The sequence below is a fragment of the Heterodontus francisci genome, chromosome 31 (assembly GCF_036365525.1).
Source record: "Heterodontus francisci isolate sHetFra1 chromosome 31, sHetFra1.hap1, whole genome shotgun sequence".
Classification (NCBI taxonomy): domain Eukaryota; kingdom Metazoa; phylum Chordata; class Chondrichthyes; order Heterodontiformes; family Heterodontidae; genus Heterodontus; species Heterodontus francisci.
Window position 1 is genome coordinate 47,125,723 of NC_090401.1, and position 23,570 is coordinate 47,149,292.

Consider the following 23,570-nt stretch of genomic DNA (forward strand, 5'->3'; position numbering starts at 1 on the left):
CTGGAGACTCCAGGCCAATCCTGGAGGGTTGGCAACCCCATTCAAGAAAACTAAGATGGCCGCTTAGCTTTCTACCCCTTTAAGGTCTTTGTTTAAAATAAAACAATGGCAGTTCGTCAGCATACCAGAGATGAAGGTTCATTCAGGGGGCATTGGATGCTCTTCTTCCCATTAGCAAGGTGGTTTGTTCCAACCTCAAAATTTCTGCCCTCAATGAAGCTGATGTAATCATTGAATGAGTTCAGAGGTCCTGCAAGGATGCCCATGAAGTTGAGGTTGTAGCTTAAGTACTCAAGCAGACTTGGTATTCGCCTGAAATCCCCAATAAAAATGTCTTACTCCAAAAATGTTGTAGGAAAAAAGTTACATGTACATAAGATATTGCATCACAGTGTTTTAATGCAAGACGTAGCGAGTTGTGGGGGGGGGACACTTGATTATGTGGGGTACTTGATTTTTGGGGCAGGTACCATCATGTGGGGGCACAGACAGAAAGACTTAATATTTTTCCTTTCTTGAAATCTACCTTCATTTGTCTTCCCTCTTCTCCTGTAGCCTTGGCCTGCTAAGATACAGTTCCACAGGCATCAGGTATCTTCCAGAACACACCCAATGACCATTTTCCACATGCAATTCTAATGAGTGTCATCAGCCTATTCAACTCTAAGGGGCATCACAGCCAAATGTCAACTCATGAACACTTTGCAACAGAAGCCAATATTCTGTAATCAGCTGTGGGACTGACTGATCCCAAGGGTGTGGAATTAGAGAATGAAATGGTACAGAAGGAGGTCATTCGGCCCATTGTTGCTAAGTCAGCTCTTTGCAAGACCAATCCAATTAGTCCCACCTCTCTATATAATAAAAGCAAAATACTGCGGATGCTGGAAATCTGAAATAAAAACAAGAAATGCTGGAACCACTCAGCAGGTCTGGCAGCATCTGTGGAAAGAGAAGCAGAGTTAACGCTTCGAGTCAGTGACCGTTCTTCAGAACACAGTTCCGAAGAAGGGTCACTGACCCGAAACGTTAACTCTGCTTCTCTTTCCACAGATGCTGCCAGACCTGCTGAGTGGTTCCAGCATTTCTTGTTTTTAGTCCCACCTCTCTGCTCTTTCTGCACAGCCCTGCAAATTTTCCCCTTCAAGCATTAATCTATTGTCTTTTGAAAGTTACTATTGAATCTGCTTCCACCACCCTTTCAGGCAGCGCATTCCAGATCATAACAACTCAGTGTGTAAAATACATTCTCCTCATTTCCCCTCTAGCACTTTTGTTGATTATCTTAAATCAGTGTCCTCTCGTTACTGATCCTCCCGCCTCTGGAAACAGTTTCTCCTTATTTACCCTCCCAAAACCCCTAATAATTTTGAACACTCTGATTAAATCTCTCCTTAACATTCTCTGCTCTAAGGAGAACAATCCACTTTCCACTGGTCTCTGATGGCATCAAGCTCATTCGTGATGTCCTTTGAACTGCCTCAACATTGCCCAGGAATTGATCTTGTTATTTTTCTAGTGTGTTTTGGCAGAGTTATGCAATAGGCAGTGCATTTACACCCTACCCCCCACAGTCCCTCCCCTCTCCACCCCACCCACCACCACCACTGCAGACTTTATTTGCGTTTACCTACGTGGTGAAAGTGGCGTGCAAAATTCTATTTCAAGTAAATTACATCAACCAAGTGCAACACCAGCTATGAGGCATGGCCATGTTGATCCAACATGATCAGATAACACTAATGTGTGAGACTTAAAATGTGAACTTAGTAACATTATAACAGCGACTACACTTCAAAGGTACATTAGCTGTAAAGCATTTTGAGACATCTCGAGGTTGTGAAAGGCATTATATTCTTTCTTTCTTTCATGCAGAGGATTTTGAACCACCTGTACGTGTGAATGTGTGAATGTTGAAAGAGGATAGGCTCAGGCTCAGCTGTGTCACCTTCTTCAGTCAAATAGTCATCTGGTACTCACTTTCTAAGTCATGCAAAAAAGGATGGCTACTTGAGTAAGGTATCGAGGGGAAACCAATAAGGGGTCCTGACCTTCAAGAGCGGGACAGAATAAAGGGGTAAAACAAAAAGACAGACTAGCTTTTAGTGACTCATGAACAAGGACACCCAAGTCTCTTTGGACATCAAGACTTCCCAACCTCTCACCATTTAAGAAATACTCTGCCTTTCTGTTTTTCCTACCAGAGTGGATCACTTCACACTTATTCGCATTATATTCCATCTGCCATGTTCTTGCCAATTCACTTAGTCTGTCCAAATCCCCTTGAAGCTTCCTTGCATCCTCTTCACAACTTATATTCCCACCTAGTTTTGTGTCATCTGCAAATTTGGAAATATTACAATTGGTCCCCATATCCAAGTCATTTATATAGATTGCAAAAAGTTGTGGCCCAAGCACTGATCCTTGCAGTACCACACTCGTAACAGCCTGCCATCTGGAGAATGACCCAGTTCCTCCTGCTCTCTGCTTTCTGTCTGTTAACCAATTCTCAATCCATTGCAGTATATTACCCCCAATCCCATGTGCTTTAATTTTGTTTACTAACCTCCTATGTGGAGGTTAAAAGTCTTCTGAAAATCCAAATACACCACATCCACTGGTTCTCCTTTATCTATGCTACAAATAACATGCTCAAAAACTCCAACAGGTTTGTCAAACATGATTTCCCTTTCATAAATCAGTGCTGACTCTGCCCAACCATATCATTATTTTCTAAGTATCCACTTATCTCATCCTTTATAATAGATTCCAACATTTTCCCTACTACTGACGTCAAACTAACAGGTCTGTAGTTCTCCGTTTTCTCTCTCACTCCCTTCTTAAATAGTGGGGTTACATTTGCTACTTTCCAGTCTGCAGGAACCCTTCCAGAATCTATAGAATTTTGAAAGATAACCACCAATGCATCTACTATCTCTATAGCCACCTCCTTCAATACTCTGGGATGTAGCTCATCTGGTCCAGTGGACTTATCAACTTTCAATCCAATTAATTTTAATTATTCTGTGTCAAACCATGATAGGACCAACTGCGCTGATAGTAAAGGGATACAGGTTAAGACTAATAATATTCATGGTCCATCAGATTCATTAGGACAATCAATCTTTGCAACTTGCATCATAGTTAAGAACAGATAATTAAGTAATGGCCAGCTCTCTGTCAATTAAGAGGAAAGCTGCTCCGATGTACTTTGAAGTTATTTCAAATAAAATTCTCATCCTGGTTTCCAAACCCCTCCATAGCCCCGCCCTTCCCTAGCTCTGTCATATTCTCCAGCTCCGCAGATCTCTGCACTCCTCCAATCTGGCCTCGTGAACATCCCTAATTATCATCTCTGCACCATTGGCAGCTGTGCCTACAACTGCTAAGGACCAAAGCTCTGGAATTCCTTCCCTAAACCTTTCTGCCTCTCTACCTCTCCCTCCTACTTTATAGGGTTCCTTAAAATCTACCTCTTTGGCCAGATTTTTGGTTATCTGTCCTACTACCTTCTTGTGTGGCTCGGTGATAAATTTTGTTTGATAATGCTCCTGTGATGTTAGGACATTTTACTATGTTGAAGGCGCTATATAAATGCAATTATTGTTATTTGTTACTTAACTAAAATTAATAATAAATGTGATAAATATCACTAAGTGAATAAGCATAGTCCCAATCATATTATACAGTATTAGGAATTAAATCCATTTCTGTGGAATTCCTTTCTCCCCTAATTTAGTGAAGGAATTAACTAGTTTGCATTAACACGTTTAATGGATATCAGATGAATGGTATTATGCACAAATACAGTAATCATTTCTTTTTCAGCAGATATTTCAAACCATCCCTTCCTCAATGTGCATTCTGTACCTACCTCACTGCTAAACGTTTCAGAGATGGACTCAGTTCATTTTCGTCTCGGGCCAGTCCTAAACAGAATTAGAACAAACAGGTCTAGGATCATTTAAACACAGAAAACAAATGCATTGCTTTACCTGAGGTTTAGTTTAGTTTAGTTTAGTTTAGAGATACAGCACTGAAACAGGCCCTTCAGCCCACCGAGTCTGTGCCGACCATCAACCACCCATTCATACTAATACTACACTAATTCCATATTCCTACCACATCCCCACCTGTCCCTATATATTTCCCCACCACCTACCGATACTAGGGGCAATTTATAATGGCCAATTTACCCATCAACCTGCAAGTCTTTGGCATGTGGGAGGAAACCGGAGCACCCGGAGGAAACCCACGCAGACACAGGGAGAGCTTGCAAACTCCACACAGGCAGTACCCAGAATTGAACCCGGGTCGCTGGAGCTGTGAGGCTGCGGTGCTAACCACTGCGCCACTGTGTGATGAAAGAAGAGAGGGAAAAAGACTTGCGTCAATTATTGCACCTCATCACAAAACATGTCAAGTACAACAAACTAATTTGAAGTGTAGTGACTGATGTTACGTAGGTAAACACAGCAGCCAATATGTGCACAGAAAGATCCCACAAGTTGCAACTAAATTTTTTAGGACCATGATTTGTTGGGGGAGGAATGTTGGCCAGGATAGTATGGCTGGGAAATTTCCTCGGAGCTGCTGCCATTCTGGCACTGCATCTTTGCCGGAAATGCATCGGAAACCCCTAGTGAGGGAGTAGGATCAGCTCCAAGGGGATTCCTGTGCTTCTCTTCAAATAGTTGCCAGGGGATCTTTCACATCCATCTCAACAGGTCGATCAGCGTACAAAATCAAGGCAGACACTCCAGTGCAGTACTGAGGGAGTGTTGCACTGTCAGAAGTCCCATCTTTCCGATGAGATTTTAAACCGAGGCCCCATCTGCCCTCTCAGATGAATGTAAAATATCCCATGACACTATTTCAAAGAAGAGCAGGAGAATTCTTCCCAGTGTCCTGGGCCAATATTTCTCCCTCAACCACTGTCACTAAAACAGATTATCTGGTCATTATCACATTTCTGTTTATGGGAGCTTGCTGTGCACAAATTGGCTGCCACATACAACAGTGACTAAACTTCAAAAGTACTTCATTGATTGTGAAGCACTTTAGGACATCCTGAGGTTCTAAAAGGCACTGTATAAATGCATTTTTATTGCTTGGTTTGAAGTTACACCTGAAGGAAAGCACCTCCGACTCCCTTGGTACTCCACTGAAAGAGTCAGGCTAGATTCTGCAAGCAAATCGCTGGACTGCGGCTTCCCACAACCTTCTGACTCAGAGGCGAGGCAGAATTACCAACTGAGCCTTAGGGCTGGATTTTACAGGCCCCTGATGTCGAGCACTGTGGCAGGCCAGGCGGGGTGCCGGAAGATTGTTCCAGCAGCAGCCTGCCATGCAGCCCGATGTCAGGAGGGCCGGGCCAAATCTTCCCGGTGGTGGTAAGGCTCAGTGGCAGCCCCCTCTGCCGCTGGGTGACGGGACCTGGATTAAAATATGGTAATTAATTAAGTGCATACATTTAAATACACTTACCTGCAATCTAATGGTTGGGCCGTGATTTTCAGGATGGTGACTGGCATTGCCGCGCCTTCACTTCCCTGTCTGGGGAATGCAGGTGCCGCAGTGGTGGGGAAGGGGGTGGGGGGGGAATGTGAGATTTTTAGTGTGGGGGTGGGGGGGTGGTGGGGGAAGGAACAGGGTCAAACTTTCATCATTAGTGTAGGGGATGGTGGGTAGGGGTGACCTGTGAACTTTGTTCAGTTTGGGAGGGGGAAGGCGGGAAGGTCATATTTGAAAGGTGTTTGTGGGGTGGGGGGGGGTGCGAAAAGAGCAGATACTTAATTTTATTGTTATCAGGGGGTGGGAAAGGGGTGATCGAATTTTGATTTGAACAGTTGGTGGGGGGGGGGTTTCCCTTTAAAAATTTAAATTAGCTGGCAAGGCTGGCTGCCTTTTAAAAATGGTGCCAGTGCCTGCGTACAGGCAGCTGACGCCATTGCTGGTGTCAGAGAGCCCACTCCCTCCACATGATTGGAGCGGATGGGCCGACCAGGGTATTTAACTGAGCTGCCTCATGGGAGATCACAGCGGCATGGTGGCATGTGGCCCACATGTGCGGGCCGCCATTTTGTCACCCGCCACCAGTCCTGTAGCAGGCACTTAGTGTGTGTTTACTCTGATGAGCATGTAGTGATACGCTGTGACCCGCTATTTCAAATCAATGGGGACTACATCTGTCAAGTCTTTTGTTGCCTCCAAGTAGACTCCATTTTGGATTCTTATGCATCCCTGATTTCATCACTCCCCCATTGGCGGCCATGCGTTCAGCTGCCAAAACTGCACGCTCTGGAATTCCCTCTCTAAATTTCTCTGTCTCTGTTCCTTAAAAGCTATTTGACCAAGTTGTAGCCCATCTGCTCGAATATCTTAAGTGGCTAGATGTCTTGTTTTGTTTGATAACCACTCCTTTGAAGTGCCTTTGGATGTTTTTACTACATTAAAGTCACTCTATCAATGCAGCTTCTTGTTGCTATTGTTGTAAGCTGGATTTCAGATTCTATTCTGCCCAGTTCCGGGTAAAAGCAGGATCAGCGACCGGGCTATCTCCAATTTTACACTGACAACTAGGGAAATAGCAGAGACACAAGACCAACGAATAATAGCTTTTCCTTTCTTCCTTGCAGTTTAGAAGGGATACTGGCTGCACCTTTCCACACCTTCAAGTGATAAATCTATTAAACTTGGTCGCTGGTTGGGGGAAGAGAGCTCCCCAGGCGCCAGAAGGTCAAAGTTTATGATCTTTACAATGTCAGGTGCTTACCCTGGGCAGGGAGGACCGACAGCAAGTCAGATATAACTCTTGGGTCTAAAGGGATCAAAGGGTATGGGGGGGGGGGGAAAGTGGGAACAGGCTACTGAGTTGGATGATCAGCCATGATCATAATGAATGGCGGAGCAGGCTTTCAGGGCCGAATGGCCTACTCCTGCTCCTATTTTCTATGTTTCTATCCAAACTGACCCTCACTCAGAAAGAAGCACCATTACAAATCTGCAGATATAAAGTGCATTTCATCACTGTCCTACCTGCAACCTCCAACACTGAGTCAACACCAAGTTGGAGGTGAGACCAAGAAAGTCTTGCATTTATATAGTGCCATTCATGACCTCAGGGCAGCCAGAGCACTTTACAGCCAATTAAATACATTTTTTGTAGTCACAGTTATAATTATATTATATATATTAAAAAAAGCAAATTATTGTAAATGCTGGAAATCTGAAATAAAAACAGAAACTCTGGAAACACTCAGCAGGTCAGACTGCATTTGCGGAGTTAGGACTAATGGGCTGAATTTTCAGCACGGAGGTGGGAAGCTGATTAAAGTTCAGATTTTCACGTGGGTGAACCCTTAATTGATCTGGAGACGGGTTTCCTGTCCAATTAGAGCCAGTGGGGACCGGAATGGAGGCAGCTCAGGTGAAGTGTGGGACTAATTTAGACTCCCCATGGCAGCCATCACTCAGGCTGCTGGTTGTCCTAAGGGAGAAATCTGCTGATTTTGCCAAAGCCATCCACAGCACCAGAGGGAAGCAAGATGTCACAAGAGACAGAAGCTGGCAGCCAGGGCTGGCCGCTCCTCGTTTCATCGATGCCAACCTGGATCTAATGTTGAAGGCCACAAGGGTGAGGGAACATAGGAGCAGCAGTAGGCCATTCAGCCCATCGAGCCTGCCCCACCATTCAATATGATTGTGGCTGATTCTCCACTTCAATTCCTTTTTCCCCACACTATCCTTACATCCCCTTATGTCATTTGTATTTAGAAATCCGTCAATCTCTGCTTTAAATATACTAAATGACTGAACTTCTACAGCCCTCTGGAGTAGAGAATTCCAAAGATTCACAACCCTCTGTGTAAAGAAATTTCTCCTCATCTCTGTCCTAAGTGGCTTCCACCTCATTTTGAAATTGTATCCCTGGTTCTAGACTCCCCAACGAGAGGAAACATCGTAGCTGCATCTACCCTGTCTATCCCTTTAAGTATTTTGTAGGTTTCAATGACATCACCTCTCAATCTTCGAGACTCTGGAGAATACAGGCCCACTTTCCCCAATCTCTCTTCATAGGACAGTCCCACCATCCCAGGAACAAGTCTGGTGAATCTTTGTTGCACTCCCTCTATGGCAATAATATCCTTCCTAAGGTAAGGGGACCAAACCTGCACACAGTACTCCAAGTGCAGTTTAACCAAGGTTCCATACAATTGAAGCAAGACTTCACTACTCCTGTACACAAATCCTCTTGCAATTAAGGCTGACATACCATTGGCCTTCTTAATTGCTTTCTGCATCTGTACATTAGCTTTCAGTGACTTATTGACAAGGACATCCAGGCCCCTTTGTACATCTACATTTTCTAATCTCTTACCATTTAAGAAATACTCTGCACATCTATTCCTCCTACCAAAGTGGATAACCTCACATTTTTCCATATTATATTCTACCTGCCACGTTCTTGCCCACTCACTGACTCTGTCCAATTCCCCTTAAAGCCGCTTTGCATCTTCCGCACAACACACATTCCCACCCAGTTTTGTGTCATCCGTGAACTTGGAAATACTATATTTAGTCCCCCCATCCAAATCATTGATATATATTGTGAAGAGCTGAAGCCCAAGCACGGATTCCTGCAGTACCCCACTAGTCACAGCCTGCCAACATGCGAATGACCGGTTTATTCCTACTCTCTGCTTTCTGCCTGTTAACCAATCCTTAATCAATGTCAGTATATTACCTCCTATCCCATGTACTTTAATTTTGGTAACCAATCTCCTGTGGGGGACTTTATCAAAAGCCTTCTGAAAATCCAAGTATACCACGTCCACAGACTCCCCTCTATCAATTCTGTTAGTAACATCCTCAAAAAACTCCAACAGGTTTGTCAAACATGATTCTCATTCATAAATCCATGTTCATTATGCCCAGTCAGATCATTATTATCCAAGTGTCCATTATCACATCCTTTAGAATCGATTATAGCATTTTCCCAATGACTGATGTAAGACTAACATGTCTGTAATTCCCTGTTTTCTCTCTCCCTCCCTTCTGAAATAGTGGGGTGACATTTGCAACCTTCCAATCTGCAAGAACCACTCCAGAATCTATAGAGTTTTGGAAGATGCTCACCAATGCATCCACTATCTCCATAGCTAACTCTTTCAACATTCGGGGATGTAAAATATCAGGTCTTGGGGACTTATAAACCTGCAGCCCCATTAATTTCGCCAGTACAACCTTCTTACTAATACCAATTTCCTTCAATTCCTCATTGCCCCTAATCCCTTAGATCTCTAATTCTGGGAGATTACTTGTATCTTCCTCAGTGAAGACAGACACAAAGTAATCATTTAGCTTCTCGACCATTTCTCGATTCCCCGTTATAAATTCTCCTGACTCTGCCTGTAATGGACCCACATTTGTTTTAGCCAAACATTTCCTTTTTATGTACCTGCAGAAGCTTTTACAGTCAGTTTTTATATGTTTTGCCAGCTTACATTCATATTCTAGTTTCCCTTTCTTTATCAGTTTCTTGGTTCTCCTTTGCTGTATTCTAAAATCCTCCCAATCCTCAGCTTTGCTACTGTTTCTGGCAACTTTATAGGCCTTTTCTTTTAATCATAGATTCATAGAAAGTTTAAGGCACAGAAAGAGGCCACTTGGTCCATCATGTCTGTGCCAGCCAAAAAACGATCCACCTATTCTAACCCCACCTTCCAGCATTTGGTCCATAGCCCCGCAGATTACAGCACTTGACGTACAATTCTAGACTCCTTTTGAATGAGTGAGTTCCTTTCAGGCAGTGAGTTCCAGAACCCCACCACCCTCTGGGTGAAAAGGGTTTTCCTCATCTCCCCTCTAATTTTTCTACCAATCACTTTAAATCTATGCCCCCTCATCACTGACCTCTCTGCCAAGATGAATAGACCCTTCACCTCCACTCTATCCAGGCCTCTCAGAATTTTGTACATTTCACTCAGATCTCCCCTCAGCCTTCTCTGTTCTAAGGAGAACAATGTCAGCCTATCCAATCTTTCCTCATAGCTGCACTTTTCCAGTCCTGGCAACATCCCCGTAAATCTCCTCTGTACCTTCTCTAGTGCAATTACATCCTTTCTGTAATGAGGTGACCAGAACTGCACACATTACTCAGGTTGTGGCCTAACCGATGAGTTATACAGTTCCAGAATAACCTCCCTCTCTATCCCTCGGCTAATAAAGGAGAGGATTCCATATGCATTCTTAATCACCTTATCGACCTGTCCTGCTACCTTCAGGGATCTGTGGACATTCACTCCAAGGTCCCTTACTTCCTCTACACTTCTCAGTATTTTCCCATTAATTGAGTATTCCTTTGCCTTGTTTAAATCTTATACAATCCTTAACTGCCTTTGTTATCCACGGTTGACTGCCTTTACTTTTGGGGGTTTTGTGCCTTGAAGGAATGTACAGTTGTTGTAAACTATGTAATATTTCTTTACTATTCATTGCCTATGTACTTTCATACCTTTTAATGTATTTTCCCAATCCACCTCAGCTAATTTGCAGCTCATACCTTCATAATTTCCTTTGTTCAAATTTAACACCCCAGCTTCAGATTGAATGACCTCACTTTCAAACATAACGTAAAATTCTATCATATTATGGTCACTCATCCCTAAAAGGTTCTTTTACATCAAGATTATTAATTAGCCCTTTCTCATTGCATAATTTTAGATCTAAAATAGCCTGTTCTACAATTGGTTCCTCAAAATATTGCTCTAGAAAACCATCCCTAGCACACTCCAGAAACTCGCCCTCCACAGCATTAGTGCTCATTAGGTTTACCCAAGCAATATGCATATTGACATCACCCATGATTACTGTATTACCCATGCCACATGCTTCTCTAATCTCCTGATTAATACCTTGCCCCATAGTACCACTACTATTTGGTGGCCTGTAAACAATTCCTACCAATGTTTGCTGCCCCTTGCTGTTTCTTAGCTCCACCCAAACAGATTCAACATTTTGGTCTTCCGATCTGAGATCCTTCCTTACTAATGTACTGATCCCATTCCTTATTATCAGTGCAACACCACCTCCTTTCCCTTTTTGTCTGTCCATATGAGGAGAGACTGAGTAGATTGGGATTATATTCATTGGAGTTCAGAAGAATGAGGGCGGATCTTATAGAAACATATAAAATCATGAAGGGAATAGATAAGATACAAGTAGACAGGATGTTTCCACTGGCAGGTAAAGCTAGCACAAGAGGGCATAGCCTCAAGATTAGAGGGAGCAGATTTAGGACTGAATTAAGAAGGAACTTCTTCACACAGAGGGTTGTTAATCTATGGAATTCCTTGCCCAGTGAAGTAGTTGACGCTTCTTCAGTAAACGTTTTTAAAGCTAAGGTAGATATCTTTTTGAACAATGAAGGAATTAAGGGATATGGTGAGAGCGCGGGTAAGTGGATCTGAGTCCACGAAAAGATCAGCCATGATCTTATTGAATGGCGGAGCAGGCTCGAGGGGCCGGACGGCCTACTCCTGCTCCTAGTTCTTATGATCTTATGATCTCACTGGCGAGTCGCTGGGAGCCTTGATGGCCACATGGGTGCAATCGAAACCCAATGCCCTTCGTCGCTGTGAGGCCAAGCCTGTTGTGAAATGAATGTACTGTCCAGCTCTGGCAAAAAGGGCATCAGTGGCTAGCAAGATGCAGTGGTGTGAAACCACTGGTGAGATATCACTAAAATCTGCAGCTGATCCTTGGAAGGAGTCAGAAGCAAAGAAGAGATTTTGACAGCCACAGGTAGGGCATGGCGAGCAGTCTGCGACGTTCAGGGTCTTTGGCAATGAGGCCACAGATGACTGTGACCATCTGCCTGGAGAGTCTCAGTCACTTGCAGCACTGGATCTTGGTCATCTCCAGGTAGCTCCTTCCTTGGCAGTAGATCCTGTGTTGAAGGTATAGCCTCCATTGCTTTCCTGCTCCTCTTTCCTCTCCCAGGCCCTTCTGCTGCTCGGGCACTGCCTTCCCTGCCCCTCAACGTTACTGGACACAAAATCTGACAGTCATGCCCCCATTGCCAACTACAACCTTCCTTTTCAACAGGTGGCCCTCCCTACACTGTGATTGGCAGCCTTGCCCCCTGCTGTTTTGCCCCCATGCCAGGGTTGACGACCCTTTCAATGCCCAAGCACTGAGTGCCCACTCTCCCTGCCACCTGCGCAGTACCAAGGGCACCTCCTTTGCAAATGCTGAGTTCCCCTTTGTCCCGCTGACTCTCTTATGGGGCCAGGGTAACGCCCTGTGGCAGCCATGACTGGCTCCCCACTCTGTATCCACCTTCCGTCATCTGGTCAGAAACAGACAGCTCCTGAAACCCGTGCGCCCCCTTCAAAATTCCACCCTTCCCCTCCAACAATCTCTTAAAAAGCTTTCTAACTACTTTAATTGGCATCAATGGGGAGGAGGGTGGGAGTGCTGTCCTGCCCTTCCCCCTGCCCTGGTGAACATTGCCAGTGATAGGAATAGCATCTTGAAACTGACATGCCATTTCTGACCTAAGGGAGGCCTGAAAATGTTTCTAATTCATTGACCTGTAAGCTCTGTTTCTGTCTGCACAGATGTTTCCTGACTTGATGAGTATTTTCAACATTTTCTGTTTGTATGTCAAATGAAGAAATCACTCTTCAGATTCTTTTTATTCCTCATTGAAGGTGTGAACTTACATCCCATCATTGTATTGGGATAATATGATAAATGTACCACAACAATATGACCTTTTCTCTTTTTCTCATTTCTCCTTTTAACTCTATTCCTTCTTTCCACCACGATTCTCTCCACCTTTCTCTCCGGTTGAACCTGTGTGTACCAGAAACAAGATGCACTATTCCTTCAACAGCACCTTCCAAACCCACAACCTCTATCACTAGACGAACAAGGACAACAGGTGCACGGGAACACCACCTCCTGCAAGTACCCCTCCAAGCCACACACCATCCTGACTTGGAACTAACTTCCTTCACTGTCGCTATATCAAAATCCTGGAACTCTCTTCCTAATAGCACTGTGGGTGTACCTACACCACACGACTGCAGTAGTTCAAGAAGGCAGCTCACCACCACCTTCTCGAGGGCAATTAGGGATGGGCAATAAATGCTGGCCTTGCCAGCGATGCCCACATCCTATGAAAGAATTTTTTTTAAACCTGCTGACTTGACTGCCCCAGTACCACCAATAGTTCACTCAAGTAGATGCATAAGGAAAGACAGACTTGTATCCATATAGCACCTTTCATATATTGCTTTACAGCCAATGAAGTACTTTTGGAGTGTAGTTACTGTTTTAATGTTGGAAATTACAGAATCTTACAGCACCGAAGGGGGCTATTCAGCTATTTAGGTCTCTTTGAGAGAGTTATTCACTTAGTCCCTTCCCCGTTCTTTCCCCATAGCCCTGCACATTTTTCCTATTCAACTACTTATCCAATTTATTTGTGAAAGTCACTCTTGAATCTGCTTCCACCACCCTTTCAGGCAGCGCATTTAGATCATAACAACTCACTGCGTTAAAAAAAACACTTCATCTCCCCTCTGGTTCTTACTTCCAATTATCTTAAACCTGTGTCCTCTGGTTATTGACCCTCCTGCCAGTGGAAATAGTTTCTCCTTGTCTACTTCATCAAAACCCTTCATAATTTTGAACACAAAATTATGAAGACCATATTTAATCTGACAGCTGATCAGAACATAGGAACATAGCAACAGGAGGCCATTTAGCCCCTTGAGCTAGTTCTGCCATTCATTGAGATCATAGCTGATCTGTGACCTAACTCCATATACCCAGCTTTGCTGCAGATCCCTTTATGTCTTTGGTTAACAGAAATCTATCAATCTCAGATGTAAAGCAATCAACCTAGCATCAACTGCGTTTGCAGAAGGGAGTTCCAAAACACTTTGTGTATAGGAGTGTTCTGTTACTTCACTACAGAAAGGCCTGGCTGTAATTTTTAGGCTATGTTGCCTAGTCCTAGATACCCCAGAAACAATTTCTCTCTAGCTACCCTATTAGTTCCCCTTAATATCTTGATATCAGCAGATTGTGTGTTTCTTGGTGTCCATTGTTAGTTTTCATGCGGAGGCTTGTAGGAAACTATTGACAGTGGGAACCCTGACAGATTCTATACAACGTGGGCCTCAAAACGCCTGAGGTCAATTATAATGGCTGCATCTCCAATCCAGCTGAGATAGACTAATCCTGCACTGATAAGGAATCCAAACCAAGGACCTTCCTGTCTATATAGTTCAATGCTGTACAGTGCTGCACAGTTATCCCCAGTGTCCCACAGCTAATATTTATCCCTCAATCAACATCACTAATAGAGATTAGCTGTCTTTATCACATTGCTGTTCGTTGGAAATTGCTGTGCGCAAATTGGCTCCAGCATTTCCTACATTACAACAGTGACTACACTTCAAAAATATTACATTGGCTGTAAAGTGCTTTGGGCCATCCCAAGTTCATGAAAAGTGCTGCCAAAATGCAAACCTTTCTTTATTAACATAGAATCAATAGGAATGTGGAACTCACCACCATGGGGACTAACTGAGGCAAATAGCATAAATGCAGTTAAAGGGAAGCAAGATAAGCACACAGGGACATACAAATAGAAGGATATGTTGTTAGGGTTAGATGAAGGAAGGTGGGAGGAGGCTCATGTGGAGCATAAACCTATTGGGCCAAATGGCCTGTTTCTGTACTCTAAATACTTTGTAAAGTTGTGAACAGGGGTAGCCTCTCAAGCCAGTTCCACCATTCTATTTCATCGTGGCTGATCTGTACCTCAATTGCTCAAGGCATCAGTTGAGGTACTTTCTTTCAAGTCTCTTACCATCATGAAGTTCAAATGCCAACTTTGTTACTTTCTGTGTGATCACCATCAATGGCCTATAAACAAATAAAAGACACTTTAGTAGGTACCACACATTGTGCAATGAGGAATTTAACTCAAACTCCCTCTAGCTGTTAACATTCTTTCTTTAAACAGGAAGTACTGATGAAATTACAGACATTAGTGAATGATAAACCCTTGACCTTTTTCTGCGAGTGATAAATCTACTGGAATTTGACACACCCTTCAAGTTTCACACCCAACGCCAGTAACCTGTTGAACCTCATACCTAAATGATATCACCAGCAGTCATGACTTAAACAATATCTAAATGTCAAACAGAAAATAAATTGAATGAAAAGGGCACTCATTAATTTGAAATGAAAAATCTCTCGATTTGATATCCAGTGATGTGACTGCCTTTAATACATTTGTCACACTTAAAAGTTAATGACAGTGGTTGTCCTTTACATTAGAAAAGAAAAAGTTATGAGAATGAAAAGAGGTATACAAGTTTATGAGGAGTTTTAATAGAGCAACTATTTCTACTGATCAGTGAATCAGTAATGAGAAGGCAGAAATTTGTGATCAACTGAAGAGTAAAGGAAGGGATTAAAAATGACTAACTTTTTACACACACAAGGTTGTTGGGATGTACAATTCGGCCAGAAGTAGCGGTGGGAGCAGAATCTACCATAGCTTGTAGGATAAATATTGGAAGAAGAAAAAAAAAAGCATGACAGAAAAGGGCTGGGGAATGGGAACTAATTAGATGGCTCTTTCAGAGAGTTGTACAGATGTGAAGGACCAAATGGCCTTCTTCTGTTCGATAAGATTGTATGGATAGCTATTGACCTGAATCTTAAGTATCATTTGTCTGTTGTCCTGTTTCTACCTTCCCCGACACTCCAACACACAATTTAATGCACTTCATTCCATGGACCAGTTACACAAAGATCACCTATTTGCCCTTGGACAGTCTTGATTTAGTGGTTATTTTACTGGGCATCATGATGCAGTGGCGGGGAATAATTTACTGACAACTTGTGTATGCTTTTTTTATGTGCGCATCACTGGCAAGGCTGGCATTTATTGTTACATCCCTAGTTGCCCTTTAAGAAGGTGTGGTGGTGAGCTGCCTTCTTGAACTGCTGCAGTCTGTGCGGCGAAGGTACTTCCACACTGCTGTTAGGTAGGGAGTTCCAGAATTTTGACCCAGGAGCAAATGAAGGAATCGCCAATATACATCCAAGTCAGGATTGTGTATAACTGGCAGGGGAGCCAGCCTTGGACGTGATAGTACTCTCACAGATCATGCTGCCTTTATCCGTCTAGGTCACAGGTTTGGGAAGTGCTGTCAAAAAATCTCTAGTGAGTTGCTGCAGTGCATCTTGTAGATGGTACACACTGCAGCCACATTGTGCTGGTGGTGGAGGGAGTGAATGATTAAGGTAGTGGATTGGCAGCTGACCAAATGGTGTCCAGTTTCTTGAGTGTTGTTGGAGCTGTACTTATCCAGACAAATGGAGAGTATTTCACCATCTTGACTGGTGCCTTGTAGATAGTGGACAGGCCATGGGGAATTTTTTTTTTATTCGTTCAAAGAATGTAGTGGTCACTGGCAAGGCCAGTATTTATTGCCCATCCCTAATTGGCTAATTGGCTTGCTAGGCCACTTCAGAAGGCATTTAAGAGTCAACCACATTGCTGTGCTACTGGAGTCACATGTAGGGCAGACCAAATATGGATGGCTGATTTCCTTCCCTAAAGGACATTAGTGAACCAGATGGGTTTTTGCAACAATCGACAATGGTTTCATAGTCTTTTCTTTTAAATTCCAGATTTTTATTTTTTGAATTCACATTTCACCACCTGCCATGGTGGGATTCAAACCCATGCCCCTAGGGTTTTAACCTGGGCCACTGGATTACTAGTCCAGTGACACTACCACTATGCCACAGCCTCCCCATAAGGTGGTAAGTCAGTCGCCACAGAATACCTAGCCTCTAACCTGATCTTGTAGCTACAGTATTTATGTGGCTAGTTCAGATAAGTTTCTGGTCAATGGTGGCCCTCAGGATGTTGATGGTGCGGGACTTGACGATGGTAATGCCATTGAATGCCAGAGGGAGGGGTTTGGACTTTCTTTTGTTGAATATGGTCATTGTCTGGCACTTGTGTGGCACAATGTTACCTGCCACTTAGCAGCCCTGTTGTCCAGGTCTTGCTGCATGCAGACAGCCTAATTTATTATTTGTGCAATACTGAGCACTGTGCAATCATTAAGCAACATCCTGAGTTCTAAACTTATGATGGACGGAAGGTCACTGATGAAGCAGCTGAATATGGGTGGGCCGAGGACACTACCTTGAAGAACTCCTGCAGTGATGTTTATATGTAGTGACCAATTCATGAGTAAACTTGCTGATCAGATTGACAAATAACAGTTGCTAATATTCACATGGTGATGCCACAATTCAGAAAACAATTATTAAACTAAATGAGCATATTTTGTTTTGTTTCAAGAAAACATCAGATCCTGGAGTTTCTCCAGCTTCACGTGCAAACCAGATGTTTGGAACAAGCCATTGTTCCATAATTTCTGACTGAGTAAACATCAGCTACATGTAAAGGCATTGGTAAAACCATTCAACCTACTTGTCAACTCAGCTCAAAATATTCAGAGGGAATTAACCTCATTAATCATGTGTGTGGTCACCTCACTAGACATATGCAGAATCTGGCCAATTACCAGCAGCTACACTGGATTCTCTTGGTAGTTCACACTTAGGTGCTGAATGGGCGGGCGGCCATGCTAGTAAAGGATATTTCAATAAAAGTGGAAAGGCCAGTGCGTGTGGATGAGGCAAATTAAAACATTTAAAGATTTTATACAAAGGAGTTTGTGTAAATATCTTTCCTTCATCAACCTACCTGAAAGATAGAAAGAAAGAAGTAAGAAAGGAGGAAAGAAAGAAAAAAGTTAAAAGAAAGACTTGCATTTCTATATCACCTTTCACAACCTGAGGAAGTCCCAAGTGTGGTCAATATTGTAACGTAGGAAATGTAGAAGCCAATTTGCGTCTAGCAAGATTCCACAATCAGCATAATGGTGAATCGGCACAGATAAAACTTTGGGATGCCCTGCGGTTGTGTTAAGGCATTACATAAATCCAAGTTTTTCATTTCATTCTTTCTAAGGAGAGACAACTTCGCAATTTATCCCCAACACCCTGCCCTAAAGCATGTTATCTGTTTTATCAATACTAAAATAGTCAGTGCGTCTATAAACTTCCTGCTCTTGTTTCTTCCAAGTCCCAAAATACATGATCCTACACACTCGCTCTCCTCCCTGAATGCCTATTAGGTTATAATCAGGATGAGTGCACAACCTTTACTCCAGCTCATTTTATCTCAAGAGCTTGAAGCTATGGTTCTCTGTCCTTCCTCGTCCTTCCTCAGCCTTTCCATACTCCATCAACCCTCAGGCTTATGAAACCCAACCTTCATGCCACCTAACCAGTATTTCCTGATATTGTCCTCATTCTTTCACTTTTTCAACCTTTCTGGTATCCTACATTTTGACCTTTCACCTCAGTTTCCCCAAATTATTTATTCCAATTGACATTGCTCAAGCTTAACAAAACCATTTCACAAATGGCATTCCCAAGGTCTCAAAGTACTGTATTCATTAGCTTGTAATTTTACATCATGTTTTGATACAAGTGCATACAAACACCAAATTCAACCCGACCACATATGGCATACAATCCCACTTTATCACAGACACAGCATGGCCCTATACTCTCCTCAAGAAAACATTGGCAAAGTTTCTTTTCATCTTCACCCAAAATTAATAAACAGAAATCCAGATTTGCAGTTTGCATCTTACATTATATAATCGAGACCTTCCTCAGAATAACAAGTCTATGGTCCATCTAGCTTAGGAACCATTGTGTTCCATATAATAACAACTTGCATTTATATAGTACCTTTAATGCACTAAAAATGTCCCAAGGTGCTTAACAGGCGCTATCAAACAAAATTTGTCTCGAGCCACCTAAGGAGAGGGAATTCCAGAACTTGGGGGTAGGCAGCTGAAGGCACGGCCGCCAATGGTGGAGTGATGAAAATCAGAGATGCACAAAAAGCCAGAATTGGAGGAGCACAGAGATCTTGGAGGGTTATAGGGCTGGCGGAGGTTCCAGAGATAGGGAGGGGTGAGATCCATATGACACCCAGTAATCGTTTCTTAAATAATTCTTAAATGATTCAAAGGCCAATGAGCACTACCAGGAAGTCCATTTAATATGTTAACATTTTTGTTTGAAGAGCTTCCTGGCACTAGTCATTACTAGCTTGAGCCCGTGTCCCTTTGCCCTACTCTCACAGCGAAGTCATTCTCTGAATTTCGATTTTCCATATCATTTACGAGCTCATATACCTCAACAAGGTCACCTTTCAGTTATCACTTTCTTGGGGAGAACATGAGCTGTTCAAGCATTCCAATTTCACTGGCAGTGAGGGTGGAGGTCAGGGGAGAGGACAGAAAGAAAAACAGGAATTGTCTGTCACCAAAATGAATGAGATCATCACTGAGTTTTAAAGAGGGAATTCAAGGGGTTAACTTCAACCTAACCCAACCATTGGGAAACAGGCAGGATTGATTGGAATGTTGGTTTTATGCCCCACTCGATATTACTCTCTGCTAACTTCAGAGGCGAGTAAAATCAGGTGGAGTGTAAAACCAGTGTTGTACCCAATCCTGTCAGTTTCCTAATGGGCAAATTAGGTTAAAATTAACGCCCAGTTGGAAACTGCTCATATCAATGTCACCTAATGCTTCAAAAATACTTGGTCATCAACACAGCTTTAGCTGGTGGACAAAGCAGTCACCTTAACTGCAACCCGACTACATCTACAGGATACACTACAGCAACTTGCCAAGGCTTCTTCAACGGTACCTCCCAAACCCACCTAGAAGGACAAGGGCAGCAGGTGATGGGAATACCACCATGACCAAGTTTGCCTTCAAGTCATACACCATCCTGACTTGTCTATATCGGCCCTTCCCTCGTCAGTGAATCAAAATCCCAGAATTCCCTACCTACCACACAGACCACAGTGGTTCAAGAAGGCGGCTCACCATCACCTTTTCAAATGCAACTAATGTTGGGCAATAAATGCTAGCCTTGCCAGCGATGCCTTCCTCCCCAGAATTTTTTTAAAATTCATATATCTACATATTTGATGGGGGAAAAGCCCCAATGTCAGGTTTTGAGCCTTGTTAACTTTCTAATGCCATTGGTTAGAACATGGGCTGTACTGAAGTGCTTGTGTGCCGTTGAATCACGCCGGGGTGGAGGTGGAGGTCTGAAAGGTCAAAGCAGGGTTCCCCTCACCTTTTCGGCCTGGTGCCAGGAGCCCCTCAGGTGCAACTAAATCAAGCCCTTTGTGTCACAGCTGACATTCCCACCTAGCTTTGTATCATCAGCAAACTTGTGGCCTCTATAAAACCATCACAGCTGCTTTCATTGATGCCACAAGTTAAATCACTGACATATGACATAAACATCACATGGTGCCAACGTGCAATGAATAACCATTTCAAATCATTAGCATGAAAGTGCCCTTTTCCTGTACTTACCCTGAAAAGTCAGCAGAACGTTCTTTGACATCAATGACATAGGCTCGGATGATATGACAGATAGTTAGATAGGCCATTGCGACTAGGAAACTGTACCTGAAAGAACACATTAGATAGTGTGACAGATAAGAACAACATGCATACATTGTAGGTGGAGGTCATATGTTGCTATGAACAGAGTTGTATTGTTCCAATGCACCACCCAGTCCCTCATGTTCTCCTCTCCTGTCAGAACAACTCTTAACTGAGGTATTGTACCACAGATGCCAAGTGCCCTCCATTATCTTTCCCCAAGTGACCATCCTTCATGAGTGAGACTAGATGGTGTTGGTTAGGCTGCTTGACACTGGAGAGCATTGGAATCCTATGCATCCTCCACACTAGTGCATTTTTCCAGCAGGCCGGTCACTAGATAGTGAGCAGGAGAAGGAAACAGGGCTGATTCCTTTCCCCCACCCGATTGTCTCGGTGTTTAGTTTCTTCTTGCTTGGGGTGCAAAACCTAACAGTTGTGTATGGAACCTGAGCCCGGAGCTCTTGCTTCAAGACTCACTGGTAATTGGGCCTCAGTCCTCATCCACACCAAACCGGCAAGCCAAGCAGGCCACAATACGCCAGAAGGGAAGCTTCGGAAATTTGGGCGACTCCAATGTCAAGCCAGGCAGGTATGGAGGAGAGGGAGACATGAAGGGGAGGAGAGGACAGAGGGTGGAAGGGGAGAGGAGGAGAGAGAGGGGGCGAGAGGAGGAGAGGACAGAGGGAGAATGGAGAGAGGAGGAACGGAGGGTAAGAGAGGGAGGAAGAGGGGAGGAGGAGAGGAGAGGTGGGGAGAGAGATAGTAGGGGAAGGAGAGGACAAATGAAGGAGGGGGAGTGGAGGAGAGAGTGAGGTGGGCGAGGGGAGGGGAAGAGAGAGGGGAGGGGAAGGGAGCGGTGAGGGAAGGGGGAAGAGAGAGGGAGCAGGAGAGAAGATGGGAGAGGAGAGAGTGAGGTGGGGGAGGGGAGGGGAAGACAGATGATTGGGAGAGGGGAGGGGCAAGGGGAGGGTAAGGGGTAGGTAAACAGGTGGGGTTCAATCCCAGATCAACAGTGGCCTGCAGCATCTTTGTAGAATCCTCAGAAACACGTGACTAGAAAAGCTAAAATAAAAAGAGAAAATGCTGAAAACACTCAGCAGGTCTGGCAGCATCTACGGAGAGAGAAATAGAGTTAACATTTCAGGTCGGCACCCTCTCATCACAACTGGAAAAGGTTTGAGATTTAACAGGTTTTAAGCAAGTGCAGAGCCTGGGAAAAGAAGGGGATGGGGAGAGGGGAAGAAAGAACAAAAGGAAAGGCCTGTGATAGGGTGGAGGGCAGGTGTGATTGAATGATTATGGGGATGATGGAGTAAGGCAAAAGGTGGTGCTAATGGGGCAAATAAAGATACAAAATATTGATTGAGAGGAGCTGCAAATGGCAACAGCAGAATCATTATCCACACCTCCTGTCTGAAATAAATGGGACTGGTGGTTATGATCTGAAATTGTTGAACTCAGTGTTGAGAAGGTTGTAAAGCACTATTTACCTTTTGGTGGGCAGCCTCCAGTTGTCCCTTCAAGAACTGCTGGTTAAGCCACCGTAGAGCCAGGAAAGCAGAGCAGGTCACACACAACCCACATTCCACCCGGTTGCTAATGAATTGCAAGCAGGGTCCTAACATGGGCTCTCGGACCCAGATTTGCATATCCAAGCCACCGTGTGTCACAGGAAATTGCCAGGTGTCCAATTTGGCAGCTGGTGCAATTGCTGGGGATTCGTCTTCTCCGTACCCTTTTCCCTGCTCCCCCCCACCCAAACCACAGGTGACACCAGATCCAATTTCTCCTCCAAAGAAGTCCTAGGGTGTATATACAAACCAACACATCCCAGGGAGTTCACAGACACCATCCTCTCAGAATCCACATTAAGAGAACATTAAAGCAGTTATGTTAAAACTCTGCAGAGTGCAGTAGGGTGTTTACTATGTACTTCTCGGGCTTTGGCTCAAATTCAGCCCAGCTTGACAGGATGAAAGTTTCATAATTTATTCATCCATTAGCAATTTGTTACAACTGAGCAGTTTGCTAGGCTATTTAAGAGAGGAGTTAAGAGCCAACCACATGGTGTAGGACTGGAGTCACAGATAGGACAGATTAGGAAAAGACAGCAGGTTTCCTTTCCTAAAGGACATCAGTAAACAAAACCTTTCTCCCCGCCGTTTCCAGACTTTTTTTTCAAGATGAATTCAAATTCCCAAACAAGTAGGACCGGAACTCACAATAATAATAGAAGCAAAATACTGCGGATGCTGGAAATCTGAAAAAAAAACAAGAAATGCTGGAAATACTCAGCAGGTCTGGCAGCATCTGTGAAGGGAGAAGCAGAGTTAACGTTTCAGGTCAGTGACCCTTCTTCAGAACTGGCAAATATTAGAAATGTAAAAGGTTATAAGCAAGTAAAGCAGGGGTGGGGCAAGAGATAACAAAGGAGTAGGTGTAGATAGGACAAGGTCACAGAATAGCTGACCAGAAGGTCGTGGAGCAAAGGCAAACAATATGTTAATGGTGTGTTGAAAGACAAAGCATTAGTACAGATAGGGTGTTAACGGACTGAATATTGAACAGCCGCAAGTACAAACATGAAAAAAACAGTGGATAAGCAAACTGAACAAACTAAGATGAAATAAAATAAACACAAAAAAAATTTTAAAAAGGAAAAAGGAGGAAAATGAAAAAAATAACTAAAAATAAAAGTAAAAAGGGGGGCCCGTCATGCTCTGAAATTATTGAACTCAATGTTCAGTCCGGCAGGCTGTAGTGTGCCTAATCAGTAAATGAGATGCTGTTCCTCGAGCTTGCGTTGATGTTCACTGGAACACTGCAGCAATCCCAGGACAGAGATGTGAGCATGAGAACAGGGGGGAGAGTTGAAATGGCAAGCAACCGGAAGCTCAGGGTCCTGCTTGCGAACTGAGCGGAGATGTTCCGCAAAGCGGTCACCCAGTCTGTGTTTGG

The 23,570-nt window shown here is 43.7% G+C and overlaps 1 protein-coding gene across 4 annotated transcripts in view; it reads right to left on the bottom strand.

Moving 5' to 3' along the window:
• LOC137347232 (lysophospholipid acyltransferase 2-like) overlaps nucleotides 1-23,570 on the bottom strand; it is a 74,530-nt gene that overhangs the window by 22,803 nt on the left and 28,157 nt on the right. For all 4 annotated transcript variants that reach the window (XM_068011491.1, XM_068011488.1, XM_068011487.1 and 1 more), the window contains 4 exons: nucleotides 20,538-20,633; nucleotides 14,891-14,946; nucleotides 3,875-3,929; nucleotides 126-312 (listed from right to left, as the gene is read on the bottom strand). In XM_068011491.1, the coding sequence (XP_067867592.1) occupies nucleotides 126-312; nucleotides 3,875-3,929; nucleotides 14,891-14,946; nucleotides 20,538-20,633 (394 nt within the window). The remainder of the gene's footprint in view (nucleotides 1-125; nucleotides 313-3,874; nucleotides 3,930-14,890; nucleotides 14,947-20,537; nucleotides 20,634-23,570) is intronic.